The sequence below is a fragment of the Eleutherodactylus coqui genome, chromosome 10 (assembly GCF_035609145.1).
Source record: "Eleutherodactylus coqui strain aEleCoq1 chromosome 10, aEleCoq1.hap1, whole genome shotgun sequence".
In the NCBI taxonomy this organism is placed as follows: domain Eukaryota; kingdom Metazoa; phylum Chordata; class Amphibia; order Anura; family Eleutherodactylidae; genus Eleutherodactylus; species Eleutherodactylus coqui.
In genome coordinates, this window is record NC_089846.1 from 1,607,964 (window position 1) to 1,628,833 (window position 20,870).

At 59.5% G+C, this 20,870-nt stretch overlaps 1 protein-coding gene across 4 annotated transcripts in view; it reads left to right on the plus strand.

The window, feature by feature from the left end:
• The window catches only part of HDAC6 (histone deacetylase 6), a 72,090-nt gene that overhangs the window by 8,262 nt on the left and 42,958 nt on the right, over nt 1–20,870 (plus strand). For 3 of the 4 annotated variants that reach the window (XM_066579959.1, XM_066579958.1, XM_066579960.1), the window contains exons 4-12: nt 1,616–1,701; nt 3,704–3,788; nt 3,864–3,904; nt 3,985–4,081; nt 4,172–4,269; nt 9,488–9,592; nt 9,666–9,734; nt 10,209–10,335; nt 10,825–10,890. In XM_066579959.1, the coding sequence (XP_066436056.1) occupies nt 1,616–1,701; nt 3,704–3,788; nt 3,864–3,904; nt 3,985–4,081; nt 4,172–4,269; nt 9,488–9,592; nt 9,666–9,734; nt 10,209–10,335; nt 10,825–10,890 (774 nt within the window). Of the gene's footprint in view, nt 1–1,615; nt 1,702–3,703; nt 3,789–3,863; nt 3,905–3,984; nt 4,082–4,171; nt 4,270–9,168; nt 9,340–9,487; nt 9,593–9,665; nt 9,735–10,208; nt 10,336–10,824; nt 10,891–20,870 lie in introns of those variants that run through there. The other variant, XM_066579961.1, reaches the window with a different exon arrangement.

Here is a 20,870-nt window from a genome sequence, read left to right on the forward strand (position 1 = left end):
TGAGTTACATCCTGTATTATACCCCAGAGCTGCACTCACTATTCTGCTGGTGGAGTCACTGTGTACATACATTACTTATCCTGTACTGATCCGGAGTTACATCCTGTATTATACTGCAGAGCCGCACTCACTATTCTGCTGGTGGAGTCACTGTGTACATACATTACTTATCCTGTACTGCTCCTGAGTTACATCCTGTATTATACTCCAGAGCTGCACTCACTATTCTGCTGGTGGAGTCACTGTGTGCATACATTACTTATCCTGTACTGATCCTGAGTTACATCCTGTACTATACTCCAGAGCTGCACTCACTATTCTGCTGGTGGAGTCACTGTGTACATACATTACTTATCCTGTACTGATCCTGAGTTACATCCTGTATTATACCCCAGAGCTGCACTCACTATTCTGCTGGTGGTCACTGTGTGCATACATTACTTATCCTGTACTGCTCCTGAGTTACATCCTGTATTATACCCCAGAGCTGCACTCACTATTCTGCTGGTGGAGTCACTGTGTACATACATTACTTATCCTGTACTGCTCCTGAGTTACATCCTGTATTATACTGCAGAGCCGCACTCACTATTCTGCTGGTGGAGTCACTGTGTACATACATTACTTATCCTGTACTGCCCCTGAGTTACATCCTGTATTATACCCCAGAGCTGCACTCACTATTCTGCTGGTGGAGTCACTGTGTACATTACTTATCCTGTACTGATCCTGAGTTACATCCTGTATTATACTCCAGAGCTGCACTCACTATTCTGCTGGTGGAGTCACTGTGTGCATTACTTATCCTGTACTGATCCTGAGTTACATCCTGTATTATACCCCAGAGCTGCACTCACTATTCTGCTGGTGGAGTCACTGTGTACATACATTACTTATCCTGTACTGATCCTGAGTTACATCCTGTATTATACTCCAGAGCTGCACTCAGTATTCTGCTGGTGGAGTCACTGTGTACATTACTTATCCTGTACTGATCCTGAGTTACATGCTGTATTATACTTCAGAGCTGCACTCACTATTCTGCTGGTGGAGTTACTGTGTACATACATTACTTATCCTGTACTGCTCCTGAGTTACATCCTGTATTATACTGCAGAGCTGCACTCACTATTCTGCTGGTGGAGTCACTGTGTACATACATTACTTATCCTGTACTGATCCTGAGTTACATCCTGTATTTTACTGCAGAGCTGCACTCACTATTCTGCTGCTGGAGTCGCTGTGTACATACATTACTTATCCTGTACTGATCCTGAGTTACATCCTGTATTATACCCCAGAGCTGCACTCACTATTCTGCTGGTGGAGTCACTGTGTACATACATTACTTATCCTGTACTGCTCCTGAGTTACATCCTGTATTATACTCCAGAGCTGCACTCACTATTCTGCTGGTGGAGTCACTGTGTACATACATTACTTATCCTGTACTGCTCCTGAGTTACATCCTGTATTATACCCCAGAGCTGCACTCACTATTCTGCTGGTAGTGGGGTCATTGTATGTACACGGTGACTGCCCTAAGTTTATATGGAGTGTTCTGGCAGCTGCTCAGTGGCGCTCCGTGTGGTGAATGCTGTTTCTTCCTCCGCAGCGCCTGGACGAGGAGCCCCCGGCAGAAGGATCCGGCCTGGTGTATGATGAGCGCATGACCCACTTCTTCTGTCTCTGGGATGACAAGTAATCTTCCTTCCTCTTGCAGTCCGCCTCCATCTTTTATTATGGTGTCACATTTCGCTACAGCATTCAGTGAGCTCCCCCCAGTGGTGGCTGTATGTAGTGAGCTCCCCACCCAGTGGTGGCTGTATGTAGGGAGCTCCCCCCAGTGGTGGCTGTATGTAGGGAGCTCCCCCCAGTGGTGGCTGTATGTAGGGAGCTCCCCCCATTGGTGGCTGTATGTAGGGAGCTCCCCCCATTGGTGGCTGTATGTAGGGAGCTCCCCCCAGTGGTGGCTGTATGTAGGGAGCTCCCCCCAGTGGTGGCTGTATGTAGGGAGCTCCCCCCAGTGGTGGCTGTATGTAGGGAGCTCCCCCCAGTGGTGGCTGTATGTAGGGAGCTCCCCCCAGTGGTGGCTGTATGTAGGGAGCTCCCCCCAGTGGTGGCTGTATGTAGGGAGCTCCCCCCAGTGGTGGCTGTATGTAGGGAGCTCCCCCCAGTGGTGGCTGTATGTAGGGAGCTCCCCCCAGTGGTGGCTGTATGTAGGGAGCTCCCCCCAGTGGTGGCTGTATGTAGGGAGCTCCCCCCAGTGGTGGCTGTATGTAGGGAGCTCCCCCCAGTGGTGGCTGTATGTAGGGAGCTCCCCCCAGTGGTGGCTGTATGTAGGGAGCTCCCCCCAGTGGTGGCTGTATGTAGGGAGCTCCCCCCAGTGGTGGCTGTATGTAGGGAGCTCCCCCCAGTGGTGGCTGTATGTAGGGAGCTCCCCCCAGTGGTGGCTGTATGTAGGGAGCTCCCCCCAGTGGTGGCTGTATGTAGGGAGCTCCCCCCAGTGGTGGCTGTATGTAGGGAGCTCCCCCCAGTGGTGGCTGTATGTAGGGAGCTCCCCCCAGTGGTGGCTGTATGTAGGGAGCTCCCCCTAGTGGTGGCTGTATATATCTGTATATAGTGAGCTCCCCTTATTGGTGGCTGTATATATCTGTATATAGTGAGCTCCCCTTATTGGTGGCTGTATATATCTGTATATAGTGAGCTCCCCTTATTGGTGGCTGTATATATCTGTATGTAGTGAGCTCCCCCTAGTGGTGGCTGTATATATCTGTATCCAGTGAGCTCCCCCTAGTGGTAGCTGTATATATCTGTATCCAGTGAGCTCCCTCTAGTGGTGGCTGTATATATCTGTATCCAGTGAGCTCCCTCTAGTGGTGGCTGTATATATCTGTATCCAGTGAGCTCCCCCTAGTCGTGGCTGTATATATCTGTATTCAGTGAGCTCCCCCTAGTGGTGGCTGTATAGATCTGTATGTAGTGAGCTCCCTCTAGTGGTGGCTGTATAGATCTGTTTACAGTGAGCTCCTCCTAGTGGTGGCTGTATAGATCTGTATGTAGTGAGCTCCCCCTAGTGGTGGCTGTATATATCTGTATGTAGTGAGCTCCCCCTAGTGGTGGCTGTATATATCTGTATGTAGTGAGCTCCCCCTAGTGGTGGCTGTATTGATCTGTATGTAGTGAGCTCCCCCTAGTGGTGGCTGTATAGATCTGTATGTAGTGAGCTCCCTCTAGTGGTGGCTGTATATATCTGTATGTAGTGAGCTCCCCCTAGTGGTGGCTGTATAGATCTGTATGTAGTGAGCTCCCTCTAGTGGTGGCTGTATATATCTGTATGTAGTGAGCTCCCCCTAGTGGTGGCTGTATATATCTGTATGTAGTGAGCTCCCCCTAGTGGTGGCTGTATATATCTGTATGTAGTGAGCTCCTCCTACTGGCGGCTGTATAGATCTGTATGTAGTGAGCTCCCCCTAGTGGTGGCTGTATATATCTGTATGTAGTGAGCTCCCCCTAGTGGTGGCTGCATATATCTGTATATAGTGAGCTCCCCCTAGTGGTGGCTGTATATATCTGTATGTAGTGAGCTCCCTCTAGTGGTGGCTGTATAGATCTGTTTACAGTGAGCTCCCCCTAGTGGCAGCTGTAATGAATTCAGGATTGTATCCCGGACCATCATGGCTGAGCCTCTTTCCGCTCTCAGGTTTCCCGAGTGTCCGGCTCGTCTCGTGGCTGTTAGGGAGAAGCTGGAGGGCTACGGGCTGCTGCAGCGCTGCTTGCCGGTGCCGGTAAGATCTGCTCAGTGGTTATAGGCAGTAGGAGGACGTGAGGCGTGACGGTGACATGTGACTGTATTCCTGCAGGCGCGGGAAGCATCTGCCGAGGAGCTCCTGCTGGTTCACAGGTTGGTGGTCGGTGACTAACGGGCTGGAGGCAGTGAGCGCTGGAAGCGTAACGGTTTTCACTCTATCCCCTGATTTTCAGCCCGGAGTACGTAGAGTTAATGAAGTCCACCCAGAAGATGACGGAGGAGGAGCTGAGAGCGCTGTCCGACACCTACGACTCCGTCTACCTGCACCCGGTGAGCCTCCTGGGATACTCCAGAGCTGCATTCACAGTGCTGCTGGTTTGGGGGCCCCTTTAATGGGCTGCTCTGTTCTTAACCCTTTAGCTGTCGTTCGCTGCTTCCTGCCTGGCCGCCGGTTCGGTGCTACAGTTGGTTGATAAAGTTATGAGACGGGAGGTCCGTAACGGTCTGGCCGTGGTGAGGTAAGTGGCTCTGGCGGCAGAATAGGGGACAATCGCCCCGGACTATTGTGATACTCCCACTATTAACCCCTTCCTGACACAGGCCTCTCAGTGCTGTCATTGTAGTAGTCGGCGGGCTTCTGGTTGCCACCACTCCGTGAGGTAATGAAGATGGGAGGCCTCCCGGTGACTGGATCTTGGCGACGCTCAGTGGCGCCCCCCTTTTCTTACAGGACCCTCTTCCACTCCTGTTATCCACGCTGTGTCTGCGGCGTGGTCTTCAGTGCCCGGAACCAGCCATTCAAACCATGATGAAGGCTAGAAGAGCTTCCTCCTCCTCTCGGGTCCTCAGGGTCTTTCTGCGGTGCCCCCCATGCAGTTGTCTCCTCATCCCACCCTCTGGCCTTCGCTCCGATATCTGCCCCCCATACTCCCCCAGCACCCCCGGCCGCGGTCCGTTCCTTTCTACGGGGATCTCACACCCCACAAACTGGATCTCTAGTGAGCCTTGTGGATCTACTTCCCTGATGGCTCCAGACCCCTGATCTGTGGATCCGCTCGGCACTGATAGACACGGCGTTACGATTGGTTCTGCCGGGGCGTTGGGTGCCTCGTGGGCGGTGCTGCCCGCTCCTTGCTGCGGCGTTCTCTCGGCGGTTTCGTGCGGCGCTGCCGTCAGTTACGCTTTCCATAGTTTTTCATGTCATTGATTGGTGTATCTGCATACAAAGGGGTCAGATTGGTGCCGGTAGGAGGAGCTAACGCTCTGCTCAGTGCCCGCCTCCTAGTGCCAGTAGTTTTACCGGCGTCCGACCTGTGTGAGCGCGGATCGGTGTGATGGTCAGCTCGGGGGTCCTCTGACGTCTGGTGGGTCTCCGATGCTTCGTTGATGAAGTGCGCGGCGTTCTGATTTTGGCGCCGATGTTTGTTTCCTTGTGTTTAAAGAATGTGCGAAAATCAAAGCGCAATTCTGTAAGCTGGTGTATGCCCTCCTGCCCTCCACGGGCGCCCGAGCTGTGACTCTATCGCTGTTCACGGTGTACCTGCGCCCGGCGGGATGTTTCCATGCGGGGCAGCAGAATACCTGAAGGTGCGAGGCTCCTAGTCTACAGTACATTGGCCCCTCCCCCAGCGTCTGGGGGCCGCGCCCGGATGGGTCCTAACACTAGTGCCAGGCAGTGTAATGGTAACCTGGGAGGGCGGGTCCCTGCCTTCAGCAGACGGCTCGGTTGGCTCTACGGTTCAGGTAAGAGGGCAGCGGACGCGGGGATCCAGCTGTAGGCCCAGAGCCTGGCACAGTCGGGGGGGTGAGCGCCGCGCCGTCGGTTCCACCGGCATGTACTGGTGTTTGGCGTTGCACTTAACCCCTTGATGCCCCCGTCGGCCGGCCTGCAGCCCACGGGGCGACTTGTTGTGTTTTCAGTGATATTATTTAAAGGGGTTGTCTCGCGGCAGCAAGTGGGGTTATACACTTCCGTATGGCCATATTAATGCACTTTGTAATATACATCGTGCATTAAATATGAGCCATACAGAAGTTATTCACTTACCTTCCCTGCGCTGGCGTCCCCGTCACCATGGCTCTGTCTAACTTCAGCGTCTAATCGCCTGATTAGACGCGCTTGCGCAGAAGGGTCTTCTCCCATCTGTTCGGTCCGGCATGAGCGGCATTCTGCGTCCGCCCCCTTCTATGCGTCATCGCGTAGCTCCGCCCCCGTCACGGGTGCCGATTCCAGCCAATCAGGAGGTTGGAATCGGCACACATGACGGGGGTGGAACTACGCGATGACGCATAGAAGGGGGCGGACGCAGAATGCCGCTCGTGCCGGACAGACCCGAAGGCAGAAGACCCTTCTGCGCAAGCGCGTCTAATCGGGAGATTAGACGCTGAAGTTAGACGGAGCCATGGAGACGGGGATGGCAACGCAAGATGGCGGAATGTCGGGTTTTTCCTGTTTTTCGCCACTTGAATGTCTTCCCGTTTTTCAGTCATTATGCGGCACCTTAAGCAGCATCATTGAAAAATACAACTCGTCCGCAAAAACAACCCGCAGGCGGCGATGGAGGAATAAGGGGGAAGGAAGAACCAAAGCTTCGTTACTGAGGGGCTCAATGTGCGGAGCGCCATAACTTGTAGTCACTGCACTTGTGCGAGGGCTCGTGTCTTGCAGAACTACCATGTGGTGTTGGCAGCCTCGCTGCAGACTGATGCATCCTTTGCGCTCAGGGGATCGGTACTGATAGATTCCTCCAGGTCTGCATGAATCGGCACGCGTCCTCTGTCCTGTCAGGAGGCAAAATCATGCGGAAAATCCCATTTTTGTGAACGTATCCAGAAGTGACAGTCTGCTTCTTGGCGTCAAAATGTCATTTTCCGTATCGTAATTCTACGTGTGGATTTTGCCGTGTGCGTGCCCATGTATGCATGTATGTATGTGCGTGCCCATGTATGCATGTATGTATGTGCGTGCCCATGTATGCATGTATGTATGTATGTGCGTGCCCATGTATGCATGTATGTATGTATGTGCGTGCCCATGTATGCATGTATGTATGTGCGTGCCCATGTATGTATGTGCGTGCCCATGTATGTATGTGCGTGCCCATGTATGTATGTGCGTGCCCATGTATGTATGTATGTGCGTGCCCATGTATGTATGTATGTGCGTGCCCATGTATGCATGTATGTATGTGCGTGCCCATGTATGCATGTATGTGCGTGCCCATGTATGCATGTATGTGCGTGCCCATGTATGCATGTATGTGCGTGCCCATGTATGCATGTATGTGCGTGCCCATGTATGCATGCATGTATGTGCGTGCCCATGTATGCATGCATGTATGTGCGTGCCCATGTATGCATGTATGTGCGTGCCCATGTATGCATGCATGTATGTGCGTGCCCATGTATGCATGCATGTATGTGCGTGCCCATGTATGCATGCATGTATGTGCGTGCCCATGTATGCATGCATGTATGTGCGTGCCCATGTATGCATGCATGTATGTGCGTGCCCATGTATGCATGCATGTATGTGCGTGCCCATGTATGCATGCATGTATGTGCGTGCCCATGTATGCATGCATGTGCGTGCCCATGTATGTATGTGCGTGCCCATGTATGTATGTGCGTGCCCATGTATGTGCGTGCCCATGTATGTATGTGCGTGCCCATGTATGTATGTGCGTGCCCATGTATGTATGTGCGTGCCCATGTATGTATGTGCGTGCGTGCCCATGTATGTATGTATGTGCGTGCCCATGTATGTATGTGCGTGCCCATGTATATATGTATGTATGTATGTGCGTGCCCATGTATGCATGCATGTATGTGCGTGCCCATGTATGCATGCATGTATGTGCGTGCCCATGTATGCATGTATGTGCGTGCCCATGTATGCATGTATGTGCGTGCCCATGTATGTATGTGCGTGCCCATGTATGTATGTGCGTGCCCATGTATGTATGTGCGTGCCCATGTATGTATGTGCGTGCCCATGTATGTATGTGCGTGCCCATGTATGTATGTGCGTGCCCATGTATGTATGTGCGTGCCCATGTATGTATGTGCGTGCCCATGTATGTATGTGCGTGCCCATGTATGTATGTGCGTGCCCAAGTATGTATGTGCGTGCCCAAGTATGTATGTGCGTGCCCAAGTATGTATGTGCGTGCCCATGTATGTATGTGCGTGCCCATGTATGTATGTGCGTGCCCATGTATGTATGTGCGTGCCCATGTATGTATGTGCGTGCCCATGTATGTATGTGCGTGCCCATGTATGTATGTGCGTGCCCATGTATGTATGTGCGTGCCCATGTATGTATGTATGTATGTATGTGCGTGCCCATGTATGTATGTATGTGCGTGCCCATGTATGTATGTATGTATGTGCGTGCCCATGTATGTATGTATGTATGTGCGTGCCCATGTATGTATGTGCGTGCCTATGTATGTATGTATGTATGTATGTGCGTGCCCATGTATGTATGTATGTATGTGCGTGCCCATGTATGTATGTGCGTGCCCATGTATGTATGTGCGTGCCCATGTATGTATGTGCGTGCCCATGTATGTATGTGCGTGCCCATGTATGTATGTGCGTGCCCATGTATGTATGTATGTGCGTGCCCATGTATGTATGTATGTGCGTGCCCATGTATGTATGTATGTGCGTGCCCATGTATGTACGTGTGTGCCCATGTATGTACGTGCGTGCCCATGTATGTATGTATGTGCGTGCCCATGTATGTATGTATGTGCGTGCCCATGTATGTATGTATGTGCGTGCCCATGTATGTATGTATGTGCGTGCCCATGTATGTATGTATGTGCGTGCCCATGTATGTATGTATGTGCGTGCCCATGTATGTATGTATGTATGTATGTGCGTGCCCATGTATGTATGTATGTATGTATGTGCGTGCCTATGTATGTATGTATGTATGTGCGTGCCCATGTATGTATGTATGTATGTGCGTGCCCATGTATGTATGTGCGTGCCCATGTATGTATGTATGTATGTGCGTGCCCATGTATGTATGTATGTATGTGCGTGCCCATGTATGTATGTGCGTGCCCATGTATGTATGTGCGTGCCCATGTATGTATGTGCGTGCCCATGTATGTATGTGCGTGCCCATGTATGTATGTATGTGCGTGCCCATGTATGTATGTATGTGCGTGCCCATGTATGTATGTATGTGTGTGCCCATGTATGTACGTGCGTGCCCATGTATGTACGTGCGTGCCCATGTATGTATGTGCGTGCCCATGTATGTATGTGCGTGCCCATCTATGTATGTACGTACGTGCCCATGTACGTGCGTGCCCATGTATGTACGTGCGTGCCCATGTATGTACGTGCGTGCCCATGTATGTACGTGCGTGCCCATGTATGTACGTGCGTGCCCATCTATGTATGTATGTGCGTGCGTGCGCAGTTCATCTCAACCCACAACTGGCCCCTGTAGATACAGCCTCATGATTGCAGCGGCCCGCACCGTCTCGACTCCATCTGCTGACTTTTCTCGCTGACTGCAGGTTGTCAAGAGCAAAGTGACCCCTGACCACCGAACCAGACTGCACAGGGTTAGTAGTTGGTCTGTAACCATGGAGATGCATAAGGGTTCAGAGGGGTTGTGTACACCAAACCATAGCGCACATTTGATGAAGACTCCAATGATAATGTACTTAAGTTCCATGGGAGAAGTAAGTCTGCACCCCCTGTGTCTTCCAGGCCTCCCGGGCACCATGCCCACACTGACCAGATGAATGGTTACTGCATGTTTAACCAGCTGGCCATCGCTGCCAGATACGCCCAGCGGCAGCACGGAGTGATGCGGTGAGTGGCGGGCTGTTCCGGTGAGTAGATTTGGTGGTCAGCCGCCGTATGCTCATCCTGCGCTCCTCTCCAGGGTTCTCATCGTGGACTGGGATGTACATCATGGACAAGGCACACAGTTCATCTTTGAGGATGACCCGAGGTTTGTATATGTAAATCCCGGGGGAGGGGTATATACGGCCATAGCGCTAATTCATAGGGATGCAGATCCACCTGTCTCCACTAGAGGGCGCCAACGGCAATCTGCCTATACATAGGACCTAATGATGCAGCACGCTCCTGAGCTCCCCCTAGTAGTGGCTGCAAGCAGAGAGCATGTTGGCCTGTCCCCCCCTCTGTGCAGGTAAAATGTGGGCCTAAAGTAACGTGCGGGCGGAGGAGGCGCGGGCGCTTGATGCACGTCTCTAGTTGCCTCCAATGACCACTAGTCACGGACGTCACACTGGTTACCCAGCTCTCCCAACTCCGTCCGATCTCCCATTCAGGGCTCTGGAGCAGCTGGGTGAGCTCCCCTACGGATGCTGTGCTAGCCGCCATATTGCTTTGCACCCAGCTTGGCCCGTTGATGCCCTTGGATGGCGGCGCCTCCTGACTGCCCGTCTTCTCCTCCCGTTAGTGTCCTGTATTTTTCTATCCATCGCTATGAAAATGGAGAATTCTGGCCGCATCTGGTGGAGTCGGACAGCGCTGCTGCGGGGAAGGAGCGGGGCGAGCGCTATAATATCAACGTGCCCTGGAATAAGGTGGGGATGGCTGTCCTGGGGGGCCACCTGTCAGTGGATGCCCGTCCTTAGTAAGTGGGGGTCCGGCACCCCACCAGCTCCGTGACTGTCGCCCACCCGGAGGGCTGCCAGCTGTGAGACCAGCCTGGAGGGTCCTACAAGGCAAGAGCTGCCAACCAGGAGGACCCACAATGGTGGGCACACCAGATGTGCGAATTCTTCAGTGAAAGCAGGTGAAAGTGCAGAGGAACAGGGCGCCGGTGAGGCGGGCAGCAGGCAGACCGGCTGCTTGTGATGGTGACTGCAGCTCGTTCCTGATCAGGTGGGACAAGACTGCAATACTGCTCACGGCCTCTACTGAGTGTACAGCGCTGTGCCTGAAGGGTATGCGGCAGTCACTGTAGTGCCTCATCCCCTTGTGGAGTCGGACCCCCACTTACCTGAGGACGGGCGACCTGTCTGTAGTCCTGAGCTGCCGCTTTAACCCGGCTGTATCTTCTCCACCCACAGATGGGAATGAGCGACGCGGATTACATCACAGCCTTCCTGCACCTCCTGCTGCCCGTCTCCTACGAGGTAACCGTGTAATGGGGGGATTTATCCGACGGCCGGCTGCGCAGCACTCTATTCTTTACCTTCCCACTTCAATCCCTTTAACCCCTTCGGGACTGGAGACTTTTCACCTTTTTCATTTTTGCTCCTTTTTTTGTCCCCGCCTTCCAAGAACCAGAACCTTTAAGATTGGTGCTGCGAGGGGTACGAGGGGTACCAGGGGTTAGAGGGCCGCTCGCCTGCGGGGCCACTTGGATTTGTTATCTACAGAAAAGCTTTAAAAAAATAAAGCGTAGAGAAAGGAATAAAGAACACGTCGCCGTGCTGGGCACTGATTGGGCGCTGATGGGGCGCTGCAGGGCTAGTTAGTGCTGGGCGCTGATGGGGTGCTGCAGGGCTAGTTAGTGCTTGGGCGCTGCAGGGCTACTTGTGCTTGGGAGCTGATTGGGCGCTGCAGGGCTACTTGTGCTTGGGAGCTGATTGGGCGCTGCAGGGCTACTTGTGCTTGGGAGCTGATTGGGCGCTGCAGGGCTACTTGTGCTTGGGAGCTGATTGGGCGCTGCAGGGCTACTTGTGCTTGGGAGCTGATTGGGCGCTGCAGGGCTACTTGTGCTTGGGAGCTGATTGGGCGCTGCAGGGCTACTTGTGCTTGGGAGCTGATTGGGCGCTGCAGGGCTAGTTGTGCTGGACGCTGCAGCGCTAGTTAATGCTTGGGCGCTCATTGGGCGCTGCAGAGCTAGTTAATGCTGGGAGCTCATTGGGCGCTGCAGCGCTAGTTAATGCTCAGGAGCTGATTGGGCGCTGCAGCGCTAGTGAATGCGCGGGAGTTGATTGGGCGCTGCAGCGCTAGTGAATGCGCGGGAGTTGATTGGGCGCTGCAGCGCTAGTGAATGCGCGGGAGTTGATTGGGCGCTGCAGCGCTAGTGAATGCGCAGGAGTTGATTGGGCGCTGGAGCGCTAGTGAATGCGCGGGAGTTGATTGGGCGCTGCAGCGCTAGTGAATGCGCGGGAGTTGATTGGGCGCTGCAGCGCTAGTGAATGCGCGGGAGCTGATTGGGCGCTGCAGCGCTAGTGAATGCGCGGGCGCTGCAGCGCTAGTTAGTGCTGGGCGCTGCAGCGCTAGTTAATGCTCAGGAGCTGATTGGGCGCTGCAGCGCTAGTGAATGCGCGGGAGTTGATTGGGCGCTGCAGCGCTAGTGAATGCGCGGGAGTTGATTGGGCGCTGCAGCGCTAGTGAATGCGCGGGAGTTGATTGGGCGCTGCAGCGCTAGTGAATGCGCGGGAGCTGATTGGGCGCTGCAGCGCTAGTGAATGCGCGGGAGCTGATTGGGCGCTGCAGCGCTAGTTATAGGCGCTGATTGGGCGCTGCAGCGCTAGTTATAGGCGCTGATTGGGCGCTGCAGCGCTAGTTAATGCTGGGCGCTGCAGCGCTAGTTAATGCTCAGGAGCTGATTGGGCGCTGCAGCGCTAGTGAAGGCGCGGGAGCTGATTGGGCGCTGCAGCGCTAGTGAATGCGCGGGAGCTGATTGGGCGCTGCAGCGCTAGTGAATGCGCGGGAGCTGATTGGGCGCTGCAGCGCTAGTTATAGGCGCTGATTGGGCGCTGCAGCGCTAGTTATAGGCGCTGATTGGGCGCTGCAGCGCTAGTTATAGGCGCTGATTGGGCGCTGCAGCGCTAGTTATAGGCGCTGATTGGGCGCTGCAGCGCTAGTTAATGCTTGGGAGCTGATTGGGCGCTGCAGCGCTAGTTAATGCTCGGGAGCTGATTGGGCGCTGCAGCGCTAGTTAATGCTCGGGAGCTGATTGGGCGCTGCAGCGCTAGTTGTGCTTGGGAGCTCATTGGGCGCTGCAGCACTAGTTAATGCTTGGGCGCTGATTGGGCGCTGCAGCGCTAGTTAATGCTTGGGCACTGCTTGGGCGCTGCAGCGCTAGTTAATGCTTGGGCGCTGCAGCGCTAGTTAATGCTTGGGCGCTGCAGCGCTAGTTAATGCTTGGGCGCTGCAGCGCTAGTTAATGCTTAGGAGCTGATTGGGCGCTGCAGCGCTAGTTAAAGCTCGGGAGCTGATTGGGCGCTGCAGCGCTAGTTAATGGTTGGGAGCTGATTGGGCGCTGCAGCGCTAGTTAATGGTTGGGAGCTGATTGGGCGCTGCAGCGCTAGTTAATGTTCGGGAGCTGATTGGGCGCTGCAGCGCTAGTTAAAGCTCGGGAGCTGATTGGGCGCTGCAGCGCTAGTTAAAGCTCGGGAGCTGATTGGGCGCTGCAGCGCTAGTTAAAGCTCGGGAGCTGATTGGGCGCTGCAGCGCTAGTTAAAGCTCGGGAGCTGATTGGGCGCGGCAGCGCTAGTTAAAGCTCGGGAGCTGATTGGGCGCTGCAGCGCTAGTTAAAGCTCGGGAGCTGATTGGGCGCTGCAGCGCTAGTTAAAGCTCGGGAGCTGATTGGGCGCGGCAGCGCTAGTTAAAGCTCGGGAGCTGATTGGGCGCTGCAGCGCTAGTTAAAGCTCGGGAGCTGATTGGGCGCTGCAGCGCTAGTTAATGCTCGGGAGCTGATTGGGCGCTGCAGCGCTAGTTAAAGCTCGGGAGCTGATTGGGCGCTGCAGCGCTAGTTAAAGCTCGGGAGCTGATTGGGCGCTGCAGCGCTAGTTAAAGCTCGGGAGCTGATTGGGCGCTGCAGCGCTAGTTAAAGCTCGGGAGCTGATTGGGCGCTGCAGCGCTAGTTAAAGCTCGGGAGCTGATTGGGCGCTGCAGCGCTAGTTAAAGCTCGGGAGCTGATTGGGCGCTGCAGCGCTAGTTAATGCTTGGGCGCTGCGACACTAGTTAATGCTTGGGCGCTGCGACACTAGTTAATGCTTGGGCGCTGCGACACTAGTTAATGCTTGGGCGCTGCAGCGCTAGTTAATGCTGGGGCGCTGATTGGGCGCTGCGGCGGGCTGTAGGCCTCACTACCGGTTTGGATGGAGACTTCTTTTGGATCTTTTTAGTCTGATCTATAAGCATCTGTTTTTTTAACAGACTTCTAACTTTTCCAAGCCTTCCTTCTTCTTCCCGCTCCTCTGTACCCCGCAGGGGACCTTAACTTGCGGTCGTTTCGTCCATCACTTGTACTACATAGTGTAATCCTTCCGTATATATTCATGTTGTGGGCAGGGGATCATGGGCATCTGTGTGGAAGCCTTGGGGTCTTCAGTAGACCGCTCGCCCTGTGAGGGGGGTGCTGATGGAGTGCAGGCGGCTTCCCCGGTCGCCCTGTGAGGGGGGTGTTGATGGAGTGCAGGCGGCGTCCCCCGGTCGCCCTGTGAGGGGGGTGCTGATGGAGTGCAGGCGGCGTCCCCTGGTCACCCTGTGAGGGGGGCTGATGGAGTGCAGGCGGCGTCCCCCGGTCGCCCTGTGAGGGGGGTGCTGACTGAGTGCAGGCGGCGTCCCCCGGTCGCCCTGTGAGGGGGGTGCTGATGGAGTGCAGGCGGCGTCCCCCGGTCACCCTGTGAGGGGGGGGTGCTGATGGAGTGCAGGCGGCGTCCCCCGGTCACCCTGTGAGGGGGGTGCTGATGGGGTGCAGGCGGCGTCCCCCGGTCGCCCTGTGAGGGGGGTGCTGATGGAGTGCAGGCGGCGTCCCCCGGTCACCCTGTGAGGGGGGTGCTGATGGAGTGCAGGCGGCGTCCCCCAGTCACCCTGTGAGGGGGGGGGGGGTGCTGATGGGGTGCAGGCGGCGTCTCCCGGTCACCCTGTGAGGGGGGTGCTGATGGAGTGCAGGCGGCGTCCCCCGGTCACCCTGTGAGGGGGGTGCTGATGGAGTGCAGGCGGCGTCCCCCGGTCACCCTGTGAGGGGGTGCTGATGGAGTGCAGGCGGCGTCCCCTGGTCACCCTGTGAGGGGGGTGCTGATGGAGTGCAGGCGGCGTCCCCCGGTCGCCCTGTGAGGGGGGTGTTGATGGGGTGCAGGCGGCGTCCCCCGGTCGCCCTGTGAGGGGGGTGTTGATGGGGTGCAGGCGGCGTCCCCCGGTCACCCTGTGAGGGGGTGCTGATGGAGTGCAGGCGGCGTCTCCCGGTTGCCCTGTGAGGGGGGTGCTGATGGAGTGCAGGCGGTGTCTCCCGGTCACCCTGTGAGGGGGGTGCTGATGGAGTGCAGGCGGCGTCCCCCGGTCGCCCTGTGAGGGGGGTGCTGATGGAGTGCAGGCGGCGTCCCCTGGTCGCCCTGTGAGGGGGGTGCTGATGGAGTGCAGGCGGCGTCCCCCGGTCACCCTGTGAGGGGGGTGCTGATGGAGTGCAGGCGGCGTCCCCCAGTCACCCTGTGAGGGGGGGGTGCTGATGGGGTGCAGGCGGCGTCCCCCGTTCACCCTGTGAGGGGGGTGTTGATGGGGTGCAGGCGGCGTCTCCCGGTCGCCCTGTGAGGGGGGTGCTGATGGAGTGCAGGCGGCGTCCCCCGGTCACCCTGTGAGGGGGGTGCTGATGGAGTGCAGGCGGCGTCCCCCGGTCGCCCTGTGAGCAGGTGCTGATGGAGTGCAGGCGGCGTCACCCTGTGAGGGGGGTGCTGATGGAGTGCAGGCGGCGTCACCCTGTGAGGGGGTGCTGATGGAGTGCAGGCGGCGTCACCCTGTGAGGGGGTGCTGATGGAGTGCAGGCGGTGTCACCCTGTGAGGGGGTGCTGATGGAGTGCAGGCGGCGTCACCCTGTGAGGGGGTGCTGATGGAGTGCAGGCGGCGTCTCCCGGTTGCCCTGTGAGGGGGGTGCTGATGGAGTGCAGGCGGTGTCTCCCGGTCACCCTGTGAGGGGGGTGCTGATGGGGTGCAGGCGGCGTCTCCCGGTCGCCCTGTGAGGGGGGTGCTGATGGAGTGCAGGCGGCGTCCCCCGGTCACCCTGTGAGGGGGGGGTGCTGATGGGGTGCAGGCGGCGTCCCCCAGTCACCCTGTGAGGGGGGGGTGCTGATGGGGTGCAGGCGGCGTCCCCCGTTCACCCTGTGAGGGGGGTGTTGATGGAGTGCAGGCGGCGTCTCCCGGTCGCCCTGTGAGGGGTGCTGATGGAGTGCAGGCGGCGTCCCCCGGTCGCCCTGTGAGGGGTGCTGATGGAGTGCAGGCGGCGTCCCCCAGTCACCCTGTGAGGGGGTGGTGCTGATGGAGTGCAGGCGGCGTCTCCCGGTCGCCCTGTGAGGGGGGTGTTGATGGAGTGCAGGCGGCGTCTCCCGGTCGCCCTGTGAGGGGGGTGTTGATGGAGTGCAGGCGGCGTCTCCCGGTCGCCCTGTGAGGGGGGTGTTGATGGAGTGCAGGCGGCGTCTCCCGGTTGCCCTGTGAGGGGGGTGCTGATGGAGTGCAGGCGGTGTCACCCTGTGAGGAGACTGATGGAGTGCAGGCGGCGTCACCCTGTGAGGGGGTGTTGATGGGGTGCAGGCGGCGTCCCCCGGTCACCCTGTGAGGGGGGGGGGGTGCTGATGGAGTGCAGGCGGCGTCCCCCAGTCACCCTGTGAGGGGGTGGTGCTGATGGAGTGCAGGCGGCGTCTCCCGGTCGCCCTGTGAGGGGGGTGTTGATGGAGTGCAGGCGGCGTCTCCCGGTCGCCCTGTGAGGGGGGTGTTGATGGAGTGCAGGCGGCGTCTCCCGGTCGCCCTGTGAGGGGGTGCTGATGGAGTGCAGGCGGCGTCACCCTGTGAGGGGGTGCTGATGGAGTGCAGGCGGCGTCTCCCGGTTGCCCTGTGAGGGGGGTGCTGATGGAGTGCAGGCGGCGTCCCCCGGTCGCCCTGTGAGGGGGGTGCTGATGGAGTGCAGGCGGCGTCCCCTGGTCGCCCTGTGAGGGGGGTGCTGATGGAGTGCAGGCGGCGTCCCCCGGTCACCCTGTGAGGGGGGTGCTGATGGAGTGCAGGCGGCGTCCCCCAGTCACCCTGTGAGGGGGGGGTGCTGATGGGGTGCAGGCGGCGTCCCCCGTTCACCCTGTGAGGGGGGTGTTGATGGGGTGCAGGCGGCGTCTCCCGGTCGCCCTGTGAGGGGGGTGCTGATGGAGTGCAGGCGGCGTCCCCCGGTCACCCTGTGAGGGGGGTGCTGATGGAGTGCAGGCGGCGTCCCCCGGTCGCCCTGTGAGCAGGTGCTGATGGAGTGCAGGCGGCGTCACCCTGTGAGGGGGGTGCTGATGGAGTGCAGGCGGCGTCACCCTGTGAGGGGGTGCTGATGGAGTGCAGGCGGCGTCACCCTGTGAGGGGGTGCTGATGGAGTGCAGGCGGTGTCACCCTGTGAGGGGGTGCTGATGGAGTGCAGGCGGCGTCACCCTGTGAGGGGGTGCTGATGGAGTGCAGGCGGTGTCTCCCGGTCACCCTGTGAGGGGGGTGCTGATGGGGTGCAGGCGGCGTCTCCCGGTCGCCCTGTGAGGGGGGTGCTGATGGAGTGCAGGCGGCGTCCCCCGGTCACCCTGTGAGGGGGGTGCTGATGGAGTGCAGGCGGCGTCCCCCAGTCACCCTGTGAGGGGGGGGTGCTGATGGGGTGCAGGCGGCGTCCCCCGTTCACCCTGTGAGGGGGGTGTTGATGGAGTGCAGGCGGCGTCTCCCGGTCGCCCTGTGAGGGGTGCTGATGGAGTGCAGGCGGCGTCCCCCGGTCGCCCTGTGAGGGGTGCTGATGGAGTGCAGGCGGCGTCCCCCAGTCACCCTGTGAGGGGGTGGTGCTGATGGAGTGCAGGCGGCGTCTCCCGGTCGCCCTGTGAGGGGGGTGTTGATGGAGTGCAGGCGGCGTCTCCCGGTCGCCCTGTGAGGGGGGTGTTGATGGAGTGCAGGCGGCGTCTCCCGGTCGCCCTGTGAGGGGGGTGTTGATGGAGTGCAGGCGGCGTCTCCCGGTTGCCCTGTGAGGGGGGTGCTGATGGAGTGCAGGCGGTGTCACCCTGTGAGGAGACTGATGGAGTGCAGGCGGCGTCACCCTGTGAGGGGGTGTTGATGGGGTGCAGGCGGCGTCCCCCGGTCACCCTGTGAGGGGGGGGGGGGTGCTGATGGAGTGCAGGCGGCGTCCCCCGGTCGCCCTGTGAGGGGTGTTGATGGAGTGCAGGCGGCGTCACCCTGTGAGGGGGTGCTGATGGAGTGCAGGCGGCGTCACCCTGTGAGGGGGTGCTGATGGAGTGCAGGCGGCGTCACCCTGTGAGGGGGTGCTGATGGAGTGCAGGCGGCGTCTCCCGGTCACCCTGTGAGGGGGGTGCTGATGGGGTGCAGGCGGCGTCTCCCGGTCGCCCTGTGAGGGGGGTGCTGATGGAGTGCAGGCGGCGTCCCCCGGTCACCCTGTGAGGGGGGTGCTGATGGAGTGCAGGCGGCGTCCCCCAGTCACCCTGTGAGGGGGGGGGTGCTGATGGGGTGCAGGCGGCGTCCCCCGTTCACCCTGTGAGGGGGGTGTTGATGGGGTGCAGGCGGCGTCTCCCGGTCGCCCTGTGAGGGGTGCTGATGGAGTGCAGGCGGCGTCCCCCGGTCACCCTGTGAGGGTGGTGCTGATGGAGTGCAGGCGGCGTCTCCCGGTCGCCCTGTGAGGGGTGCTGATGGAGTGCAGGCGGCGTCCCCCGGTCGCCCTGTGAGGGGTGCTGATGGAGTGCAGGCGGCGTCCCCCAGTCACCCTGTGAGGGGGTGGTGCTGATGGAGTGCAGGCGGCGTCTCCCGGTCGCCCTGTGAGGGGGGTGTTGATGGAGTGCAGGCGGCGTCTCCCGGTCGCCCTGTGAGGGGGGTGTTGATGGAGTGCAGGCGGCGTCTCCCGGTCGCCCTGTGAGGGGGTGTTGATGGAGTGCAGGCGGCGTCTCCCGGTTGCCCTGTGAGGGGGGTGTTGATGGAGTGCAGGCGGCGTCTCCCGGTTGCCCTGTGAGGGGGGTGCTGATGGAGTGCAGGCGGTGTCACCCTGTGAGGAGACTGATGGAGTGCAGGCGGCGTCACCCTGTGAGGGGGTGTTGATGGGGTGCAGGCGGCGTCCCCCGGTCACCCTGTGAGGGGGGGGGGGTGCTGATGGAGTGCAGGCGGCGTCCCCCGTTCACCCTGTGAGGGGGTGTTGATGGGGTGCAGGCGGCGTCCCCCGGTCACCCTGTGAGGGGGGGGGGGTGCTGATGGAGTGCAGGCGGCGTCCCCCGGTCGCCCTGTGAGGGGTGTTGATGGAGTGCAGGCGGCGTCACCCTGTGAGGGGGTGCTGATGGAGTGCAGGCGGCGTCACCCTGTGAGGGGGTGCTGATGGAGTGCAGGCGGCGTCCCCCGGTCACCCTGTGAGGGGGGGGTGCTGATGGAGTGCAGGCGGCGTCCCCGGTCGCCCTGTGAGGGGGGGTGCTGATGGAGTGCAGGCGGCTTCCCCGGTCGCCCTGTGAGGGGGGGTGCTAATGGAGTGCAGGCGGCGTCCCCTGGTCACCCTGTGAGGGGGGGTGCTGATGGAGTGCAGGCGGCTTCCCCGGTCGCCCTGTGAGGGGGGTGCTGACGGAGTGCAGGTGGCTTCCCCGGTCGCCCTGTGAGGGGTGTTGATGGAGTGCAGGCGGCGTCCCCCGGTCGCCCTGTGAGGGGTGTTGATGGAGTGCAGGCGGCGTCCCCCGGTCGCCCTGTGAGGGGTGTTGATGAAGTGCAGGCGGCGTATCCCGGTCGCCCTGTGAGGGGGGTGCTGATGGAGTGCAGGCGGCGTCCCCCGGTCGCCCTGTGAGCAGGTGCTGATGGAGTGCAGGCGGCGTCACCCTGTGAGCGGGTGCTGATGGAGTGCAGGCGGCGTCACCCTGTGAGGGGGTGCTGATGGAGTGCAGGCGGCGTCACCCTGTGAGGGGGTGCTGATGGAGTGCAGGCGGCGTCTCCCGGTCACCCTGTGAGGGGGGTGCTGATGGGGTGCAGGCGGCGTCTCCCGGTCGCCCTGTGAGGGGGGTGCTGATGGAGTGCAGGCGGCGTCCCCCGGTCACCCTGTGAGGGGGGTGCTGATGGAGTGCAGGCGGCGTCCCCCAGTCACCCTGTGAGGGGGGGGGGTGCTGATGGGGTGCAGGCGGCGTCCCCCGTTCACCCTGTGAGGGGGGTGTTGATGGGGTGCAGGCGGCGTCACCCTGTGAGGGGGTGCTGATGGAGTGCAGGCGGCGTCACCCTGTGAGGGGGTGCTGATGGAGTGCAGGCGGCGTCACCCTGTGAGGGGGTGCTGATGGAGTGCAGGCGGCGTCACCCTGTGAGGGGGTGCTGATGGAGTGCAGGCGGCGTCACCCTGTGAGGGGGTGCTGATGGAGTGCAGGCGGCGTCTCCCGGTTGCCCTGTGAGGGGGGTGCTGATGGAGTGCAGGCGGTGTCTCCCGGTCACCCTGTGAGGGGGGTGCTGATGGGGTGCAGGCGGCGTCTCCCGGTCGCCCTGTGAGGGGGGTGCTGATGGAGTGCAGGCGGCGTCCCCCGGTCACCCTGTGAGGGGGGTGCTGATGGAGTGCAGGCGGCGTCCCCCAGTCACCCTGTGAGGGGGGGGGTGCTGATGGGGTGCAGGCGGCGTCCCCCGTTCACCCTGTGAGGGGGGTGTTGATGGGGTGCAGGCGGCGTCTCCCGGTCGCCCTGTGAGGGGTGCTGATGGAGTGCAGGCGGCGTCCCCCGGTCACCCTGTGAGGGGGGTGTTGATGGAGTGCAGGCGGCGTCTCCCGGTTGCCCTGTGAGGGGGGTGCTGATGGAGTGCAGGCGGTGTCACCCTGTGAGGAGACTGATGGAGTGCAGGCGGCGTCACCCTGTGAGGGGGTGTTGATGGGGTGCAGGCGGCGTCCCCCGGTCACCCTGTGAGGGGGGGGGTGCTGATGGAGTGCAGGCGGCGTCCCCCGGTCGCCCTGTGAGGGGGTGCTGATGGAGTGCAGGCGGCGTCTCCCGGTCGCCCTGTGAGGGGGGTGTTGATGGAGTGCAGGCGGCGTCTCCCGGTTGCCCTGTGAGGGGGGTGCTGATGGAGTGCAGGCGGTGTCACCCTGTGAGGAGACTGATGGAGTGCAGGCGGCGTCACCCTGTGAGGGGGTGTTGATGGGGTGCAGGCGGCGTCCCCCGGTCACCCTGTGAGGGGGGGGGTGCTGATGGAGTGCAGGCGGCGTCCCCCGGTCGCC